General features: G+C 23.2%; 1 protein-coding gene across 1 annotated transcript; it reads left to right on the forward strand.

Annotated features, from left to right (window-relative positions):
* Nucleotides 1-7,296: 7,296 nt before the first annotated feature.
* On the forward strand, nucleotides 7,297-21,829 carry LOC114119876 (myrosinase 1-like). Its single transcript, XM_050203136.1, has 14 exons — nucleotides 7,297-7,416; nucleotides 7,487-7,680; nucleotides 13,033-13,166; nucleotides 13,234-13,326; nucleotides 17,381-17,652; nucleotides 17,727-17,861; nucleotides 17,964-18,086; nucleotides 18,189-18,378; nucleotides 18,535-18,632; nucleotides 18,709-18,850; nucleotides 19,284-19,426; nucleotides 19,513-19,647; nucleotides 19,814-19,917; nucleotides 20,058-21,829. The coding sequence occupies exons 3-14, from the start codon at nucleotides 13,145-13,147 to the stop codon at nucleotides 20,176-20,178; spliced, it is 1,578 nt and encodes a 525-aa protein (XP_050059093.1). The 5' UTR covers nucleotides 7,297-7,416; nucleotides 7,487-7,680; nucleotides 13,033-13,144; the 3' UTR covers nucleotides 20,179-21,829.
* The last annotated feature ends 853 nt before the right edge of the window (nucleotides 21,830-22,682 follow it).

Raw genomic sequence — 22,682 nt, forward strand, 5'->3', positions numbered from 1 at the left:
TTTTGTTATGTTTTTGAACAATCTTATAGTAAAATACTCATTTTAATACTCATTAAAAAATTGATAAAAAATAATACTTAAATATTTTTAAGGGTATGACATATCGATTTATCTAAATATTATCTCAAAATAATTTAAATGTACCTACTTACAATATTTTTTTTGATAGCCGAAAACAAAATAAAATATAAAGCCAATTTGTTATAGGTACCCTTAAAATTATTTTTCACTATAATTTTTATAATAGGTGATTTCACTCTAAAATAACTCAAAAATTTAGGAGAAAGCGTTTTATCTATATGTTTTTCATGAGTCTAGGAGAAAAAAATAATTTACACTGCACTGACATGCTCTTAAGAACTAATATATTATATTTTATCCATAAGGAAGTCAATAAATACTATATTTAAAAATTTAAGCGACGTTATGTATAAGTGGTAAAAATTAGAAAAAAGCATTTCTATTAAGTAAAATATGTACCTACATTAAAAGGTATTTAATGATAGTTTTGGTAAAATAAAAAAATATATCGTATTTCATTCGAAACTTTAAGGACAAAATTATTCCTAAAAATATTTTACTGATAAATTCTAACAAACTCTAATTACAATATTATCATCTTACTAATTTTAATAAACTAGTTAATTTGTAATAAATTAAAGGTTTAAATGCATAATCGTATTTTTTATAGTAAAACAACTATAACGTCTTCCTAATATTGTTACAACATTTAATTTTTGAATTAACTGCATACAAATATTTTAAGTGTTTAATACTCATAAAATAGTTTAATATACAAAATATTGACACATCTTTGTAGTTATATACTTATAACTATTACCATTAATTTTATCAATCGTAATCATAGCAATTATAGACTTTTAATTACAATTATATTCTTTACTTGGAAATTTTAATTATACTCAATTTTAAATTTCATTCTTAAAAAAAATTGAATTCAACTTTAAATATATCTATAGTAAAATTAATTATAAAAGTGTATCATAGAATATAGTTGTATAGACAGATCTCTAATATTCTATGAGGGTTATATTCATTCAAGTGGTACAATTACGTTAGTCTGTTGTACCTCAAAACGTCCAGTTGCAATGTTTAGAACCAAAAAATATAAGAGGAAAGATGATTATATCCAACAAATGTAAGTTGATATACTTATTACAGTAATGTATTATTGTTAATACTCGAGTTTATTATCGTTGTGATCGTTGATAATACAAATATTTACATAAAAAGAGATATAACAATGAATAAGTTAAGTTCAAAACAGTTAAAGATACGTTCAGATAAACAACTTCGATTGGACTACGATCTGAGTGTAATTTTTTTTTTATTTTGATAACTTGATTATCAAGAATTTCATATAAATATATCTATTTGTTTTTAAATCCTAGAAGTCGTATACTTTTACCTCATGCATATGTTCATATATTGTTGAAGAAATAGTTTTACCAATATTATTAAAATAACCATTAATTGTATTTAAACATTTTAAACAAACACAATAAATAAAAATATGAATTATATTTCCACAGTTAATATTCTACTAGGTTAAAATAATGATGATTAAAGATTATACTATACAATACTTCAATTTAAAAAAGAAGTCATACAAATTTAGAGAAACCTGGTGTAGGCAAATACTCATTTGTCTTCTTTAATCATTTTGATTCAGGATAATGGTGTGGTGCGTGTTGAAAAAAAATTGAAAGCAATAATAAATGATCCCATAAAAAAGTAGAGTTTGGTTACAACTATACAAGCTGGCATTTCTTCAAAATGCTTAGAAAATAGAAAAATTACCCCTTCAAAGTGCCGCGTAGAATCGATTTCCTATCTATAAAAGTGCTACATGAGTACATGACACATACTGAGAATTCTTTTTACCCGAAAATGCGTGCACATAAAAAGACAAAAAATGCCTATTAAAATATTATAAAATCAATACCATATCAGATTTTAAAATAGATGTTATAATTAATAAAATAGACTGAGTGATAAAAAGTTTGAAATAGTTTATAATAATATCCTAAAATCCTTTCAAATTAAAAACTAATAATCAATTAACTAATATAATTGTAATATAAATTAATTTTTTTAAACATTTATAAATTATAGTAGTAGAGTAAAATAATTAAATATTATAAACCATTAGATGATTTAATAAACACTATTATTTTTTAGACTATTCAAATCCCATAAATTATAAAACCTTATGCACTTAACTTTCTAAAAAAAAAATCGGCACAGATTATTTTTATTGTTATAGACTTATAACTACTGATAATTTAAATAAAAATAAATCTAACATAATATAAAAGTAAGTTAAATGACCTTTTACGTTATAAGTTGAGGGATTTTAAGATTGACGATGGGAGTACAACGACAAATTCAAACACACGTTAAATTATTTTCTGCTTACTTAAATAATATCACATCTTTTAAATAATAATATTATAGTATATCTAATAGACATCAGTTTAGGATTTAAGCTCTAACACTACAGTTAATAAAAAACGTTTTTATATATTAATTTCTTATGTCACAAACCACGGAAGTCCAAATATTTTAAATAAAACTTAGAACCTTACCAGTAAAAGTTGAAAATAACAAAATATAGTAAGCATATAATACTAAAAATTTGAACTTCGTCCTAAAATATTTAAGCATACACACGTGTTTTATAAAACATTGTTCACTATAGTGTTTGACATTCGTACATTTTTGTTTAATAGACTTTTTGAAAGTAGATACTAATTTTAAATGAAATTATTATTATTATTATTATAATTATTACTTATTTTTTAATATTATATACAATTGTAGTAAACTACACTAATTGTCTGTTGAATGACACATACATCAATACTAGGTACATGGATAGAAAAAGAGAAAATGTACAAAACAATATCTATTGTAAACAAATAAAGACTCAGTTATAAATATGACTGGGATTTTAATTCACTTACTATTATTTTTCCAAAGATTCTAATGGGATGGTTGTAATGTTATAATATATGAGTTACATGTAGGTAATTCAAAACGGGAAAAAGTATTTTATTTTGCATTTTTTTTAAAATTCTTGAGACATCGTATAAAAATATTTAACAATGAAACTAAATAAACTATTAATTATTAAGAGAGTTTTATACGTGTTTTCGTATTTATATTTTATATTTTATGGCTTACGATTATTAATTACACAGATATTGGTAGTTATGAATTTATGATCTATGCGATACTGATTTTTAAAAATCTAGGTACACGATAAATCAAATAATATTATTATATTTAAAAAGAAAGAAGGTAGATAACCGTTTTTCTGTGCACTATAATATGTTGAGTTCACATGGTTATCATAATTATAGTAACTTTCAAGGCTGGGAATTAACGAATTAAAAGTTAAAATAATTTTAACTTAATTAACTCGTTACTTTTTTTGAAATTAACTTTCAACTTAGTAAGTTCCTTTTTACAAGATTAACGTGTTAACTTCAAGTAAATTTTATTCAAAAATATTTTAATTTAGTTAATTTTAGTCCAAACAATAATGCACATTTTTGAATAGTATTTTTAGAAAAGTAGGTTTTTTGGTAGGTAGTTTAATACTACGATGTATCATTTTAAATTTCCTCAGTAATTTTCTTGTGCCTAAAGAAAAACTATCTAATAAGCATTATTATGTGTCTGAAATTTTTTATTTTGAAAATTAGAAAATTTTAACTTTAAATTGAGTTAAGTTACTTTTATTTTCAAAGTTAACGTTTAACTTAACGAGTTAACGAAAAAAAATATGATTAACTTTTACTTAACTTAACTTTATTATTTTAAAATAACTTAACTTAATGAGTTAAAAAAATTGTTAACTTGCCTGGCCTTGATAATTTTTGTATTAGATTTGAATTAAAAGATTAATCATTGTATATCAAAACCAAACAGTGTATATTATGATATTATAATAATTTATTTCATTTTTACATAATATGTCATCTTGAATTATGTTTCTTTGCATTATAATATAATAATATAAATATTATACATATATAATTTTATAAATATACATTTAATTATTAAAATGTTATATGTTTATATCACACAAACTAAACTTTTGGATCAATAACAATTTACAGTAAAATTATATGAATAGAATTGTGGTAAAAATATACAATAAAAAACTAATCTAAATATTTTTTTTAAATTTCACAGTGGCTGTGTGTCTGTGTCTATAAAATATAAGTACATACGAATATCAAACCGTCACAAGTATTTAATACTACATCAAAATATCAAAATAACTAAAATATTTATTATTTATTTTTTTTTTTTAATATTGAATTACTATTAGATTTACACATAAAAATTAAATGTCAATAAAAAAAAATTGTGATAATTATTTTTTTTTGATTTCCGAATAACTAGTAATGAAGAGTTTTTGTATTGAAATTTTAATATTTTTTAGAAAAATAGTTTTACGTAACAATTCATGTTTAGCCTTCATTTGTATATTTAGTAATAGGTACCATTATTTTGAAAAGTAGGTACTAGACATTTTAGTTATTAACTAAAAATCGTGTACACGTGTGTAAAAAAAATAGTTATATCATTGTAAAATCAATACATTTATTGCTCCTTTCAGGATGTAATATGTCTTAATAATAGGTATGTGTAATGTTGTTTTTAAAATTAAAGTATAATATTATAGATTATACTATTACTATTAAACACGATTATATTTTAATTAATAATGATAATATTGTGAAGAGTATGATTATTTTTGCATTAATTATATGTGCCCATTTTAGTTTAACTTTAACGATTTATCATTTTAATAATAATTATATCTACTTGAATTTAAGATCAGTAAAATAAACTAAATCTAATTTAAATTACAATTCTAATTAAAGTCAACAGATGAAAATGTTAGTTGTTAATGTGAAACAGACAAATAAATTGAAAAACCTTTGTATAAATGAGTTAAATTTAAAATTAACATTAAATTATATTAAATTGATAAAAATAATATTTTTCATCTCACTGTTCTCGGAAATTTTGAATAAACCGTTACAAAAATCAAATAAAACTAAATAGGTAATAATAATATTTTTTGTTTAACAATCGTAACAAAGATACGTCTAGTTAATACTTAATACTTAACACTTAAACATTAATAAAGTAATAAACATAACAAAACAAAGGAAAATATCTGTAAATATTACATATATTATTTGTAATAACAAATAAAAAAAAAAATTTGTTAAGTAAATTGAAAGTCAGAATCAAATCTCTTAGGAATAGCAGATTAAAATTGATTTTTAACAATATTAAGAAATAATATGATAACGTTTATGATTATTTTTTGAACTACACAATTACTTAGGTACCTACTTTTATAGGTAAATACATAAAACGTAAAATGACTGTAATTGTAGCATATCAGCTATTAAAAAATATCATACACACAGTTACAGTTACCACATAAATTAAAATGGGTGATTATTTATTTGACAATCTGCATGATCATTAGGTATACTTTATTTCTTAAGACGAAATATTTTGGACACAAACCATAAAATCTGTATGTATCCTAAAATCAAGTGAACAAGACAAGTATGAATTATATAAATTAATCTTAAAATATTTTAATTATATTTTATCTAAGTAGTAAGTATTATTACATAAATATTATTCAACAATACATAACTCCGAGTTTCATTTAATTTACCCATATATAGATAATAATAATATTATTCTTATTTACGAACATTAGTATGTTATGTTTAGCTTACTTTTAATAAATTTATCAAACAACTATTACATATTTTCTTTTTGATATTTATTTAAATTACTAATTAATTTTAAGACAAATATTTATTTACTGTACTAAAAACAAGTCAACTTCGCTAATAATAAATTATACTAATTTTAGCTGAATACCGATTAAAGAGTAGTAAATCATCAACTTTTTTTTCATTTTGATCAAACTTTCAGATGATTATCAATTTAATCCTTACACAAAATGAAGAATAGTTATATTCATTGTGTATAAAAATATGACCATACACAATTGAATATTCTTCAACGTTCATCGTCTACTTTGTTATTTTGAATTCTATAAAATTAATCCTTATAATTTAAATCAAATTCAAAGAATCATTTGACATCTTTTTTATCTCTTCTGGTAAAAATGGAAAATGAAAAAGCAAAACGTAAGATATTTTTTTAAACTAAAACCGAAAATAAAGAGTTTAATACATTTGTTTAAATAATACAATTTTAGCTGAGAGTTTTGTATCAACAAAGCAATTTCATGACAATTCTCTCATCGGAACAGGGACTGGAGCATTTCAAGTAAAAGGAGCTTGGAATGAAGGTAAGTTTTCTTATATTTGATTATCATTTAGTCTTAAATATTTTGACACAATAATAATAAAATCCTCCTATCTTGTTTCGAATATTATGGTTAGGTTTTAAATTGTATCAACGATTACTTTTCATTTATACCTAAACGGTTTACTTTCTAAAATGTGTAGTAAATATATTACCTACATAAATTTATTTTTATGATAGAATGAAATAATCAAATTTTATTTAAGAAGTTATAAATAAAAATAAATTTTATATGTGAAAATTACAAAATATGATATTATATTGTTGAGTGCCAATATTAGAGTTTGAATCCAAAGTGTTATTTTAAATCAAAGTTATAACTTAATAACAAATAATGCTTTTATTGCGTATAAATGAAATACATATAACTAATATAAAAGTGGTTGAGTATCGTGAAGGTGCTCAGGTGTCCGTGGCTATGGTACATCTGCCGTTGCTGGTCTTCGGGCTCCCTTATATTATATGGTGCGTCTCTTGTTTACATCGACTTGTAGCCTTTTGAGTGAAACCAGATGTCCTTGTAGTAAAGTTGTTGTTGCAAATGAGTATCCGGAATTGATAATGTGCAATAATACTACAGTGTAATTATTATAATGCAAAGATGCGTTTTCAAAGACTAGGTGACCTTACTCATAAATGTATTCTTATTGCAATATAACGATTGGTGCGCTTACTATCCCGACACATGTCATAGTCACTATAGTGGTATAATATGCAACTCCCTCGACACGATAGGTATGGTCATACTAACCTAGCCTTGATATCTTGTAGCCCATAGCAATATATAAACATTTTAAATTCAAAATTTACATACTTTGCGCAACAAAAAATGTTGTTTTTATTGTTTATAAGGAAGGGAGAGTGCTAATATTATAGTATATTAGCTTTCAAATTTAATCGAATCAAAGTTAATAGCCAATAGGGTATAATATTATCTTCTAATATTTGTAGTCACCATTATAGAGATCTCGGACAATACTTCGGTACATTTCGGAAAATTTCGAGCCCAGAGTAAGTACATTTGCAAATTAAAATTATATTATATATATATATATATAAATAACTAATAATGAAATATTAGGTGAAATATTGGACAACATTTTCAGACTTACATTTAGCAGCTGAAGGATATTCTTCTGAGCATTTTGAATCTGGTTACCAAGAACCAATATTTGGTGGATTTTCCATTTATCAAATATTACATCATTTTATTACTACTCATGCAATAACATATAAATTATACCTACGTTGAACAATTCAAATAAAAACAAAAAGGTAATTACTTCTACTAATTACTGTTGTTATTTTATTAAATAACCAATAATTATTAAATTATTTTAATATACATTTATAATCAAAATCGAATTATAATATTAGTCTTTTATTTGCTTATTGTACATCAATAATACCCAATATATTGTCAATTGTACTTTACGCATATAAGTTTATATACAAATAAGCAATACATAAATTGTTGCAATATTTTATACTTTTATAATTTACGTAATTTATTTTAATCTTCATCGATGTTGAATAACATAAATACAGAAACATAAATATTTCAAAAACCTCCATGACGTATTAAATGTTATAATTTATCATTATAGACTATAGATAAAACTTTTTATGGATCAGCAATTATTTAAAAAATAACTAACTAGTCGCTCTGGTGTATGGCATGTGTTGTATTTACTTGTCATTAGGTTTTTACTGTAATGGCTCATTATATTTGAATTCAATGATAAATCATGGCATGAAATTGAGCAGAAACGATATTTTAACTAATACATTATTTTGTGAAATTCCGTAAAATGGTATTATTACATACACCTATTAATTTTATGCCTATCAACTCAAAATATGTAGGTACATGGATATTATTGTGGCTTATTGAACTAAAAATATACAGATCTTTGAATTTCTCTAGTAAAAATTTAAAAAATATGTATCATATGAATGGATATTTGAAAATGTTTTTATATATCTATAAGTAACGATCCTCTCTATTATCACACTTATAATACTGTATATTAAAACAAAAATTTAAAAAAAAATGATTATTTATAGTTGACAATCATAGTAATTTTTTAGTATATTTTATGTCATATGAGCCGTTTTGACACACACTATAAGAATATCAAGTTAATTAAACTTCTTGTATTCTAAGTGTATGTTAGTATATAATATGAATATATCCTATAATCAAGTGAGCAAGTGTAAATTACTTTTATAAATCTTAAAATATTCGAATTATATTTTATCTAAGTACCATTACTTAAATATTATTCAACAATACGTAACTCCAAGTTTCATTTAATTTACTATACATGGTTAATAATAATATTATTCTTATTTATGTACATAATATGTAGTTTTTTCTTAACCTAGTTTTAATAAACTCATTGAACAGTTAATTATAATATTCTAACTTTGATATGTACCTATTATATTTATAATTAATTTAAAGACTAATATCAATTGACTGTACTAAAAACAAGTCAAGCTCACTAATTATAAATTTTACTGATTTTATCTGGATACCAATTAAAGAGTACCTAAATCATCAAATATACATTATTGTAAAATCAGTACTTTTATTCCTCCACTCAGAGTAAAAAATATCTAAATTAATATATGTAAATGTTGTTTTAAAATTAAAATATATCCTACCACTGAAGTTCAGTCACTGAAAAGTCCCTTCTATCATGTAAACACGTTAATAAATTGTTTTATAATAATTATCTCTTCAGAAGTTCAGCCTATTGTTTTCGCTATGTACTGATTGTTAAATATCTTTATAAAAATTGTTTAAAAAAAATGTAATAAATCATTGATTATAATATCATTATTAATTATGAATCTATTTTAATTAATAATGGTAATATTGTGAAGAGTATAAATATTTTTGCATTCATATACATTATACATGTCCATTTTAATTTATCTTTAAAGATTTATTTTTTTACAAATCAAACTAATAATAACTAAACTTAGATTTTTTAATTTAGCTAATTAAGCTAAAATTAATTAAAATTAATATTTTAATTTATAATTAAAATCAATACATGTCTATGTTAATTGTAAATGTGTATTATTTTTGATAGTTAGTTAGAAATTAATAATTAATTATTATGTATTATTTAAACACAAACGATGATGAAATAGTATTAGTTTGATCAAGACACTCTAAAAAAATTATCAGAATATTATTTTCAAATCCTAATGTCCTATTGGCTATTATATTATGATAATTCATTTTATTTTTTTTAATTATCGAAGTATTAGTATATTTGATAATAGTCTGTTGCAATATTTATAAATCTAAAAGTACATTAAACGTTTTCTTAAAGAATAAAATAACAAGTTGTAGAGTAGTTTTTTACTCGTTTAATTTATAATAACGTTGAATATTTTATTCATAAAAATCAAAAACATTAAATTAATTAAACGCACGGTCGCAAGCTAACTAGACCTTCGACTGACGGTGGCTGTATAATATCTTCTTCTCGAAATGCTAAGTGCTCTACTCTTATTTATATCAGTTCTATCAACGGCATACGGTGAAGTGGTATTCTATATCCTAGTTTTATTACCCTTTATTGTTGAGTTGCGCTATAATGTAAATAGTCGAATATATGAAAATAATGTGTTGTTTTCACCTTTGATCAAGGCTTTTCATATGTACACTACGCCATATATTAATATCTAAATTGAATGTATCATAAATTATGCTGACTGTATAATTTATTACACATTGAAATTTATTTTATAAAATAATTATATAGGGTTTTGGATTTACTATATCTCTTCCCTCTAAGATGAGTCTTCGATTTTCTAAAAAAAAAAAAACAAAAATAACACAAATACAGATTATTATCAGTCTTTTAATCAGTCTGGAGTGAATTTTAGTTTTGGATAAATAAATATTGACACTGCGCTCTCTTTTTCTGGAACTGTTGTTGAAGTTTTTACTTGAAGCACTGAAGTTTCTGTCTCTTGCATTGGTGTTTGTATATGTGTGAATTTGTGTTTCAACCGAACTGGACACACCCGTGGTTTTCCAAGTGGTTTCTTTATTGCTTTAAGCTTAATAAACCATATGATTATAATATTTATTATTATAATACACACGATTTCAGTCCCCCCCCAGTGACAACATATACATATACTTTTGCTTCTATATGTGTAATGTGTATATATATTTTTATATTATAATTATATACATATATTATATTTTTATTTTATATATATTTTTGTATATTTTGTTCTTTTTGCTGTATTTGTTTCGATAATTATTGATATGCAGGGGCGGCTCGTCAGGGGAGACTTTGAGACTGAGTCTCCCCCTTAAAAAAACCCAGTTACTTGTAAATAATAATTATTTAAAATAATAATGCATAAAAATATTTTTATTCGAATTGAAAATATAATATTATATAATTTATATCGTTTTCTTTGTTTATTATTATAAATTGAAAGCAACCAAGTCTAAAACCTTTAAATAGTTATTTTAATAGAAATGCTATTTTAGTTTTATCGATGACGGTGACGGTCGCCGTTACAGTGAAACTGCCGCCCGACAGTCTCAATCATAACATGTAAAATGGTACGGCCGGTTTGATGGAGGGCCGGAGGGGGCAGGGAGAATAAGCTGCGTATTATAGACTCTATTGAGACTGGGTTCACGACAATAATTGCCGTACCGCGCGCCGTTCTTAGTCGCTGTCATAATTTAATGCATTTTTATGATTTAATAACTATAACACGTTTACTACAGGGTTTTATACTATCTTCTATTTGATATTTGTTATATTTCTAATTATTTTAAAAATGCAAAAAGACAATATAATAGACATATTATTAACTAGTGGTTTTAATACTTTAACTTACGAACAAAAAAATCAAATTAAACTTAAAAATATTAACTAAATATGTAATACTATAATATTATTAGATTTTCAATAACAGGGTTTTTCTTGTTCGTTGTTGTACGTAGTTTATGTTAAATAATTTTAAGTCTCCCCAGAATATTAACTCACGAGCCGCTACTGTTGATATGGTAATTAAGTTGGTGTATTATGTTATTCCCAATAAACGACCTGGAATAAGGACGTCTTGATTTGCGTAATCACGACAAATTTCTTTTAACGCAATAATCCCAACTTTTCTAGAATGTGGTTATTGGAATCTTTGTTTTTATTGAACGAGACGAAAAGTGAATCGCCACATAAATAACCATTAATTTGTATATGTAAGTTTATGGAACATAGTTGTAGCTGTTTTGATATGTCTTATCTCACAAGTCCTTCTGCTCCTACATTAGTTAGAAGTATTTCACACTCGGGTCTCACATTCCTAGAACACAAAAGGTGGATTTCAGAACATATCGAAAATTTGTGAACCTATTTACAAATGCTAGAGTCAAAATAATCATAAGTCGAGTAAAGCTCCTAAGATTTAGTAACAGCTAAAAAATCGTACAAGGGTCTAATAAACACACATACAAACAAAACATGCTTGAAGTGGTATTAATTTGTACTAACTTAATTTATGTTTTGATACGTACACTAATGGAATACATAAAATAAAGACAATGTTATTATTACTAAAATATACTGTCAAATTTGAAAGTTAAATTAAATCATAAAAATTGCTGTATTGTACCTGAAGTGACATATTGGTCCCACTAAATAAAATCAGTTTAATATTTTTAAATTGTTCCAACAGATCTTTCGTACTTATCAAACTCGTATGTATTTGTCCTGACCTCGCACTTATATCTCGACTAAAGTATTTACCCTCATCAATTTTTCATTCCATATCAGACAACCCCGCACCTAACACCAAATGTTGTGTACTGATTGCTATATAAATAGGTGAAAATAACGTATTGTTTTCACCTTTGATTTTGGCTATCCGCTATTTGCGTTTCACAATGGTACATCATATATTAATCATATTAATATCTACATTGAATATATCATAAATTATAATACTAACTGTATAATTTATTTGCATTTAAACTAATAGAACAATTATATTGGGTTTTCGGTTTACTAGTTTACTACAAACAAAATATAGGATAAAATAGAATTCTTATTTTCTATAAAAATACAATTTGATATCCACATTCAGTAAAATAAAATTGCAATCGAAAATTGGAGGTCACTTAGCAAAATTTATTGAATGCATTGAAACATATTTTATACAATAATATCCTAATTCAAGGATTTTAATTTTATATGATTTCTCCGCAAAATATATTGTTATTAAAAATAATAACATACTTGTATACATTGTATCCATGTTGAAAATAACTACATTAAAATACTTATTTTATTTATTTGAGGTCTGTAACAACTAATTAATCTGAAATTTGTATTATTTAAAATTAATTAAGTTCACTAATAATAATGTATACTGATTTTATATCTTAATACTAATTAAAGATTACAAAATTTTTTTTATTAATGTTTCAGACGATTATTAAATTTATCTTTAAAGAAAATGATTAATAGACATGTTTATGCTAATGTATATAATATAGTATATACTATATATATATATATATATATGTATTTACTATTTATGTTATATAAATATTAAAATATGCCTATATTCGATTAGAATATTTTTCAACGTTCGTCTATTCAAGTGCTCTGAGATCTATACAATTGTAGTTTTTAATTTAAATCAAATTCAAATTTATTTAACAGATTTTTCATCTCATCTGCTTAAAATGGCAAATGCAAAATCAAAATGTAAGATTATTTTTAAACTAATACAAAAAATAAAAATTTTATATATTTGTTTTTTTTTTTTTAATAGCTGATAGTTTTGTATCGACGAAGCAATTCCCTGATAATTTTCTCCTTGGGACAGCAACTGGAGCTTTCCAAGTAGAAGGAGCTTGGAATGAAGGTAAGTTTCCCTATGATTGATTTTAAAAATCGTATACATTGTACCTTAATAAAAATAAGAATAATATATTTTAGCTATTTAGCATTGAGAATGTATAGGTATAATATTTAAAATACGTCTATCATATCATTTTAATATTGTATATATAATAAAATGCATTTTTATATTAAAATAATATATTTATTTCAATATTAGATATTTTATTTAGATATATAATTATTTTCATTAGTCTTTCTCCCAGCTTATAATTTTTAAAGTAAATTATGAGTACTTACAATATTGTGTTTCCTTTGACAGACATTATTCCAAAACACAGTAATGTTTTTGTTGTATGAAACACCACTTTTTAAATATATTGTATCTACATTGAAATTGTACCAATTACTGTCAAAATAACAAACACTGTATATGTACATGTTTTTTAAGCAATTTTTAAATTAAAAGTCACTCTTACTGATTAAATTATATTTATTTTTTATAAGGGATGAGGAAGGGTGCCAATGCTGTATACATCAGCTTCCAATTTCAGTCAAATCATACTCCATACTATGCGACAATATTATCCTTAAATATGTTTAGTCCCTAGTATAGAAATACTAGGGGTTACAGAATATAATTTACTTCTTCCCTAACAGTATGGAGATTTTCTCTATACTGACAAAACATTAACTTCACTTTTAAAAATCAATCAAATATATAAATTAAGATGATATTTTTCTCCATTTATTTTAAAAATGGAAAATATGAAATATTTAGAAACAAATAATTTGTTAATATATTGGTATAGATATTATCAAATAGGTTTAAGAATGGAATCATTAAAAAGATAATTTGAATTGTTATAATAAGGTTAGGTTAAAGTAGTGTTTCCCAACCTTTTTAGCACCACTAACCAATTTGATTATATTTTATAGGTCACGGACCACCTTAATTTTAAGAAAATTAGAATACTAGAAAGATTTTTTTCTTTTTATTTACTTAACGTTATATTTTATAATTATTATTCTTAAAACTCTATGGGGCCACAGCTACTATTATGACAGGCCTAGGAAAAAAATAAAGGCGTAATTTGAATAAAATTGTATGTAGATGATTATTATTAAGATAACATTTTATTCAAGAAAAACAATTTAATCAAATAATTTAAAAATATTATTATTCAAATAAAAAATTATTCTAATAATTTTTAACTACAATTATTTGAATAAAAAACTAATCCACTAAATTTCAAAGAAAACTAGGTATTCGAATAATTTTCGATCATTTTATTTGAGTAAGTATGGTTGATAATTTAATACACATTAAAAACAATATTGTTGGATCCTGGATTTGTATTTTAAGTAACATAATTGTAAATTGTATTTTATTCAGAATAAATTCAAATATATTATAAACAATACAAATATATATATATAGATAGAAGAAAGTAAATTTTTTTTTATTTTTAGTTTTTTTTTAATCATAGATATTTCAGTATTAATAATAATTGACCATATTATAATATTATAATATGAATAATATTTGATTATTAATAATTTATAATATTATTTCGTAATGATTATAACAAATTTTGAAATGTATTAAATAATAAGTCTAATAATAGCAATATAGTAACTAATTTTTATTATAATTCAAATAACTATAATTATTCGAATAACTGTCTTTAAAACTTAATCGAACTATAGTTGAAAATTATTCAAATTATTCAAATAAATTTTTTTACAAATGATTGTAAAATAAATCATTTAAATACATATTTATTCAAATAATTATCTGCATAAAATTTTGCACATCTTTACCCACGGACCACTGGTTTTTAAACACTGGATTAGAAAAATATAGGTCAATTGATTATGATATTTTAACAATAACAATATAGTTGGGAAAAATTTAAAGTTATAAATTTAAACATTCATAATATGACTCGTAAGCTTGATTTAAATTATTTTGATAATTTTCAGTTGTCTTCAATTAAATACTTTAATGTTTAAAGAATTATTATATTTAATTTTTTAAAGTTTAAAGCCATGGCCTGACTGACCTGACCCGTATTTTCACCTATGATATAAATTGATGAATTAAATTGCATATTATCTTAAATTTAAAACAAATACCCATCTAGAGTCTAGACATTTTCTATATACCTACTTTACTAGCTAATATAGTACTTCAATCCAAAAGATTAGTATTATTATTTTAATTTTACCTATCATAGGTAGTTAGTTGAACAAAATGTAATATTATATAATGTTCAAGAAAATTAACGATGGAGCATCTGATTCTTTAAAGCACTAAATTAATTATATTACCATTTGAAAGACAAATATTATTTTTGATACATCGTAAATAAATTCAATTAATATTATACATTATTATATATATTATTTATTATTATTAATTTAAACATTTTTAAAATGTAAACTGAACATTTAAAAATATAATTTATTTAGTTAATTTACAACAATATCAAGTGAACAACCTAGTTTATCCTTTATAAAATCTATTATTATTAATAGCTACCTACATATTAAGAAAAAATCGGATATACATTGCATTAAAATAATAACTACTGGTACATATAGGTATATAATGGACAACGGTTAAGATATCAATTTCAGCAACTTTATCGCTTAATGCCTATAAACATGATAATTTCACCAATTATAATATTATGTTAACAGTCAAAATATAAATATGTTATCTGGTTTATTAGATGTTTATTAAATAATTGCAGACTATATAATCTATGATTAATCTAAAACACATAAATTATGCTTGCTTCTAAATTTTAAACTTTAGTTCCGCTATATAACATTACCTTATAACCTATAAATTAAACCTATAACAGTTTAGAGAACTTTTAATTATGATAAAATAAATATGAATCAATTAAAAATAATAACATGAATACGCGATTAAATAATATGATGAATGAATAATTTGTTGTGATGTTATAATCGATACTGACTATTTAATATACGAGTATATACCTACAGAATTAATCATAAATATATAGTGAATTTAAAAGTAAAGTATATTGATAATAGAACACCGTATTGCTGTGGATTTCATCACCGTTTTGAATTTCACCAATAATTGGTTTTCAAAATAATTTTAATGTACTTAACTGCTATATAAATTAGAATAACTAAATCGATGTAAATGTTGATTTTTTTTTAACTATAAAATTAATGGTATAAGAAAGCTTCATTAGATACTCGGTAATACATATTATGGATTAAAGTATTTTTTTTTTGTCTTAATTGGAAAAAAAAAATAAAAAAATGAAAATGTTTATTTTCGTGTTTCTTAAAAATCTAATACAGTCAATTTACAGAGCTAATTAATGCAAATATTTTTTAAGTTAAATAATTAATTCCTATTAAATATTAAGACATTGTAAACTTATGTAGCGGAACTTAAGCAAAGGAACTGGTAGTAGAGAGTACCTATATATAATTAACTGGTGGGTAGGTAGTAGGTACATACAAGAGCAAACACAGCAAGAAACTATATACAGCATATTACTATATACCTACTACAGTCGACGGTATACTAAAATATACTTAATTTAATAAATTTTGTTTAAGTCAATAATGCATCAATTATGTAGGCTATGATAAAATACTTACATATACTTGATATTCTAATTATTTTTTATTTTTGGATCATAGCAAAATAAAATAGTCTTTATAAATCTTTGGTACTTTGACCTTAAATTTAATTTTAAATGGTTATTAATAAATAATATTTTTTTAATATATTCACTGGATACATATAATATTATACATATACATTATACATGTATCATGTATAATATTATTTTTAAAGTATTATAATATTCTTGTAAAAATTATACTTTTTTATATTAAAATGTAATATTATTAAAAAAAATAAAACCATTAAGTATAAATAGGGACATGGTGCCTATCCAATAATGCAATTCTACAGTTAAGATAATCACTTGTATTTTGTATGATAAAATTATTGATTCTTAAATTTTTTATTATAAATATTATTTTTAAAAGTTTACTAAAAATATTTTTAATATTAGATAAGGCAGAATCAATCTGGGACCATTATTTCCATTCCAATGAAGCAAACAAGTCGTTTAGATACTTCTTAGACTTACCAGAGTCAGTAATTGAAAAACACATACAGAAAGGTGTCAAACCTAGATTAGCTGATATATATAAAGGCATGGGAGTGTTTGAATTTCCATCGTCTGCAATTAACGATGGCACTCATTTTAATTTCAATGGAGATGTTGCTGCAGATTCGTACCATAAAACAGATATAGATGTCAAACTTCTTAAGGAATTGGGTGTCAGTTTCTAATAATAAATTAAATAGTTATAATTTTAAATAATAATTCTATAATAATCAAAATTTTATTTCAGGTTCAAGTTTACCGATTTTCTATAGCTCCGACTAGAATTATTCCAATGGTTCATGATCATTTAGCTGGAAAAGCAGGAATAGCTTATTATAATAATCTAATTAACAAATTAATCGAAAATGGAATCACGCCAATGGTATTTATAAAAGTTTATCATATTATAATATTATCCTAAGTATAACGAAATTAAAAAAAATATGTCTTTTATTCCCAAGCTATTGACTAAATCTTGATTTAGGTATCGATGTACCACTATGATATGGGGGAAGCTTTCAATAAACTTGGAGGACTAGCAAATTCGGCTAGTTATATATTTTATGAAAATTATACAAGAATCTGCTTCGAGAATTTTGGAGACAGAGTAAGTATATACTCAAATTATAATCATATAATAAATGCATATTGTTATATAGTATTTTATCATATTATTTATGTTTGAACAACTAATATTATGAATTATTAGGTAAAATATTGGACATCAACTGCAGACATACATCTAGCGGCTGAAGGATATGGTTCTGAACATTTTGCTCCTGGTTACCAAGAACCAATATTTAGTGGATATTCAGATTATAAATCATTGCATAATTGTTTTATAACTCATGCAATGGTTTATAAAATATACAATGAAGAATTCAGAGAAAAACAAAAAGGTAAACTATTATGTATCAATGAATATACCTATTGTAATGTAATGTACCTATTTATATTTGATATAATAATTAATATACTTATAGTTAATTCTTACAAACTGCTTATAACTAATGTATATAAAATTATAAAAATTTATATTTATTAATTTGTGTTAGGACAAGTAAGTTTAGCTATGGATGGAGTATGGTTCTACCCAAAAGATCCAAATAATCCTGAACATCAAAAATCTGCAGAAATAGCACGAATGTCAACAGTAATTGTTCTTTAAAAATATTTTACTTAACATATTTTAATATTTTAATATTAAATCATTTAATATTATGTTTTAGTTTGGTTTAATAGCACATGTATTAGCCACGGGAAAATACCCAGATGAATTTTTAGAGTCTATTCATAGGACGAATAAGAAAGAAAATATACGAGTAGATCGAGTTCAACAATTTACAAAAGAAGAACAAGAATTAATTAAAGGTATGGATCAATGATGTGATAAAATTATTTTTTTTATTAAAAAACATTATTATTAACATTTATTAATATTCGTCCCATTAAATTAACCATAACTTAACATAGTCACATTGTTTTAAATTATACATTTCTGATAGCTTTGAAACAATAGTTCAAGTAGATATCTTTCTGCATTTTAGAAATGCATCCGATACTGACAATCATCATAACTTTTCTTAATTCATAAAATAAGCTATCATTGTATCATCCTTTTTTATTTAATGAATTTAAACTAAAATATATTACCTGTACTAAAGATCAGAGCTTTAAATCCTGTATGAATATTATTTTTATCCATATGTCGACATGACAAGAAATAAAATATACTATGCTAATGACCCAAACCCGATTAAATAACTTTGAATATTAAACTAAAATATCTAAACTATTGTTATAGGGTCATTCGATTTTATTGTATTCAACTATTATAATAGTGTAAAAGTACGACCAATGACGGATGAAGAATTGGCCGCTGAACCTAATCTTAAAAGAAAAGATCGAGGATATTTCATGGACTTACATAATACTACACAAGCTGAAGTAAAATGATAATATATTTTTATATTCTAAGAATTAAGCAACTTTACTATAATAACTATCGACACAATCAATTCATATTATTCAAGGTTTTTGAAGGATTTTTAAATTGTTTAAAATGGATTAAAGAGAAAATGAATAATCCAAAAATATTTATTGGAGAAAACGGATTTCCTGAGGAAGATGGCATTGATGAAAGTGAAAAAAAAATAGCTTATCACACAGTAAGTTGTACACCTGTAATGCATTAAATTAAATTAATATTTTTATCATGTCTTATTGGTTAAAATTAAACTATAATATTATTAAACATTTTTTGGATTTGCGTATAGAAATATCGCGTATACAGATTATCCAATATCTAGATTATAAGAGCAATTATTGTTTCAGGGCATATTAAATAAATTATTTGAAGCATTGGATGAAAAAATAAATGTGTTTGGATACTGTGTTTGGTCATTTTTAGATACACTTGAATTCACTTTCGGTTATTGGTAATCATTTTATTTGAATACATGTTTATCTTGTATAGTTTAATAACTTTGACATAAATCATACCTTTACGTATATGAATTATATTTTGAACTACGTATGAATCTATGATACTACTTAAATATATAATTTCATATTACAGGAAGAGATTTGGAATTTATGCTGTTGACTTTAATGACGAATCAAGACCGCGTTCAAAGAAAAATAGTTTCCCATTTTTTCAACAATTGTTCCAAACGAAGAAATTACAATTAAAAAATTAGAATGAAATAAGAAAATAATATTAAAATAAAATATTTGCATAGTAATTATATATCTAATAGTTTAAAACAAAAATATTACCACCTTATATTTATCTTTATAGAAATTAGTAATTATATTTATGTAATATTATAATAAGTTTTTTTTTATTAAATAGCCAATTATTATATTATTTTAATATTATACAACAATTGTTATTAAAATCGAATTAGATTAAATTTTTGTTTGCTTATAGACCAATAGTGGTACACAGAATATTGTCAATGTACTTACGCATATAAATTTATATGTAAGAACCTAAACAATATATAAATTTGTTTAATGTTCTATACCTTTATAGTTTATGCAATTTATTTTAATTTATGTTTTTAATATTCGCCGATGTTGAATGACATAAATACATAAATATAAACATTTCAAAAACTTCCATGACATGTTAGGTGTTCTAATTTATCATCATAGACTATAGATAGAACTTTCTATAGATACATACAATTTTATAGATCAACAATTATTTTAAAAATGACTAACTAGTCGCTCTAGCGTATGGTATAAGTAGTATTTACTTGACATTAGATATTTACTATATTGTTTCATTATATCAGAATTAAATGATAAATCATGGCATAATATTGAGTAGAAACGATATTTTAACCATTATATGATTTTCTTGAGTGCCATAAAATGGTATTATTACATACGTCTAAATGCTTATCACCTAAAAATATTTTGGCTTATTACACTAAGAATGTACAAATTTTTGAATTTATATAGTAAAAATCAAAAAAATATTTATTATATTATGTAAGAATATTTTAAAATGTATTTATATAATATATCTATAAGTCCATATTATCCATTACATTATCACACGTCTTATAATGCAGTTTATTGAAATAGGTTAGGTTAATTTAGGCAGATTTCTTATTCTGAAATATAGATTTTCTATTTTCACTCTAAATATTTTATGTATATCATAGAAAATAATATAATATGTAATATTATAAGCCCAAAGTTCAGAAAGTATAGGTTCATATTTGACACGGTCTATCAGACTTTTCGCTGATTATTCTGATCGTGCGCAAACCAACTTGTCGTTTAGTATTTATTTAGAAATTGATAAAAATTTAATTATTAAACTTTATCTCTACATCATGCTAAATCTAAATGGATATGAAAAACTAACCAATATATTTTTTTAACTTAAATTGTTGCTTTCTTTACTGGGACATTTTTATGTTTTCCAATCGTTTTTTTCAAATGTATTGTTTCCCTAAGAAAAGTTTATCTTGTTTCACATTTTTTTTTTTAATTAATATTAAAAATGGTCTTCAAATAGATAATAACATCAAAAAAATGGTTTTTAAATGTATTTTTAATGAAATCATAAAAGAATTTTTACGTTTATAATTTTTTCTTTTCTTTAGCAACATTGACTCTAGATTTACTTAATTTTACATTGCTATCCAATACTTTTATGTTTTCGAAAAATTTCTCAGCTTAAGTTACCATTGATGTATAAGTATAAATAAAGTTATTTTCTGCTATTTTTATATCACATACAAAAATTAAATTCGTTAAAAAAAAAAACATATTATCTACTTACTGTAAAACCACATTTTCATGTTATTTACATTATTCATGTTTAGTTTTTAATGACATCTTATGCTGTACAAGGTTATTTATAAATATGTATTTATTTTTTTTTGTATTTCGTCTTTTATGAAATATTTTAATGAATAGAATTATTGTTAACATAGAATAATATAATCCATTCAGAAAATAAAATCTTATAGATACTTTTTCCAGTTTCTTATATATTATGTTCTACTATAAATTATATCTTGATTATTTTTGTATGATATCATTCTAGTTGAATTAGAGATGAAACCATTAACCAGGAGCATATTCTTGATACTATAATAAAGTATTACACCTACGGTATAAGTAGCATAATATAAACTTTGTATATTATATTCGTCCTTATAACAATTTGTAATAATTTTGAATATTATTAAAATTAAGTAATTGATTCAATTGCCAATTATTACATTTTAATATATGATAAAAAACCAAAATTAAATAGAATTAACTTTTTTAATTGCTTATGCCTTAAATAATACAATAGAACACAGAGTGTTGTAAATTTAGGTACTTTACTCATATAAATAATATATAATATAATATATAAATAAAATAAAACAATATTATGTATAAACTGTTATTATATTATATACCAGGGGTGGCTAAACAGTCGATCTAGGACATTTTCAAAGTCGATCATGTTAGAATTTATTTTTAGGGTCACATATGCTCTATATGTTTCTTAATAATTATAGTTATTCAATAAAAAAAAAATTATTGAAGTCGATTCTCAAAGGTGAAGTTCATTTTTAGTAGATCGTGACCAAAAAAAGTTGGGCCGCCCTGTTATATACCTTTAAAATTAATTCAATTTCTTTTAATTTATGTTTTTAAATGTTCAATTATAAAGAGCTTATCACAT

This window comes from Aphis gossypii, chromosome 3 (genome assembly GCF_020184175.1).
Source record: "Aphis gossypii isolate Hap1 chromosome 3, ASM2018417v2, whole genome shotgun sequence".
NCBI lineage: Eukaryota > Metazoa > Arthropoda > Insecta > Hemiptera > Aphididae > Aphis > Aphis gossypii.

What these genes read in the sequence shown, in the direction of transcription:
- LOC114119876 (XM_050203136.1), top strand. Translation starts at nt 13,145, where the DNA reads ATGGCAAATGCAAAATCAAAAT. An exon ending in AGAACAAGAATTAATTAAAG is followed by an intron (nt 18,851 to 19,283) that starts GTATGGATCAAT and finishes CTATTGTTATAG; the next exon opens with GGTCATTCGATTTTATTGTA. An exon ending in AAAAAATAGCTTATCACACA is followed by an intron (nt 19,648 to 19,813) that starts GTAAGTTGTACA and finishes TTATTGTTTCAG; the next exon opens with GGCATATTAAATAAATTATT.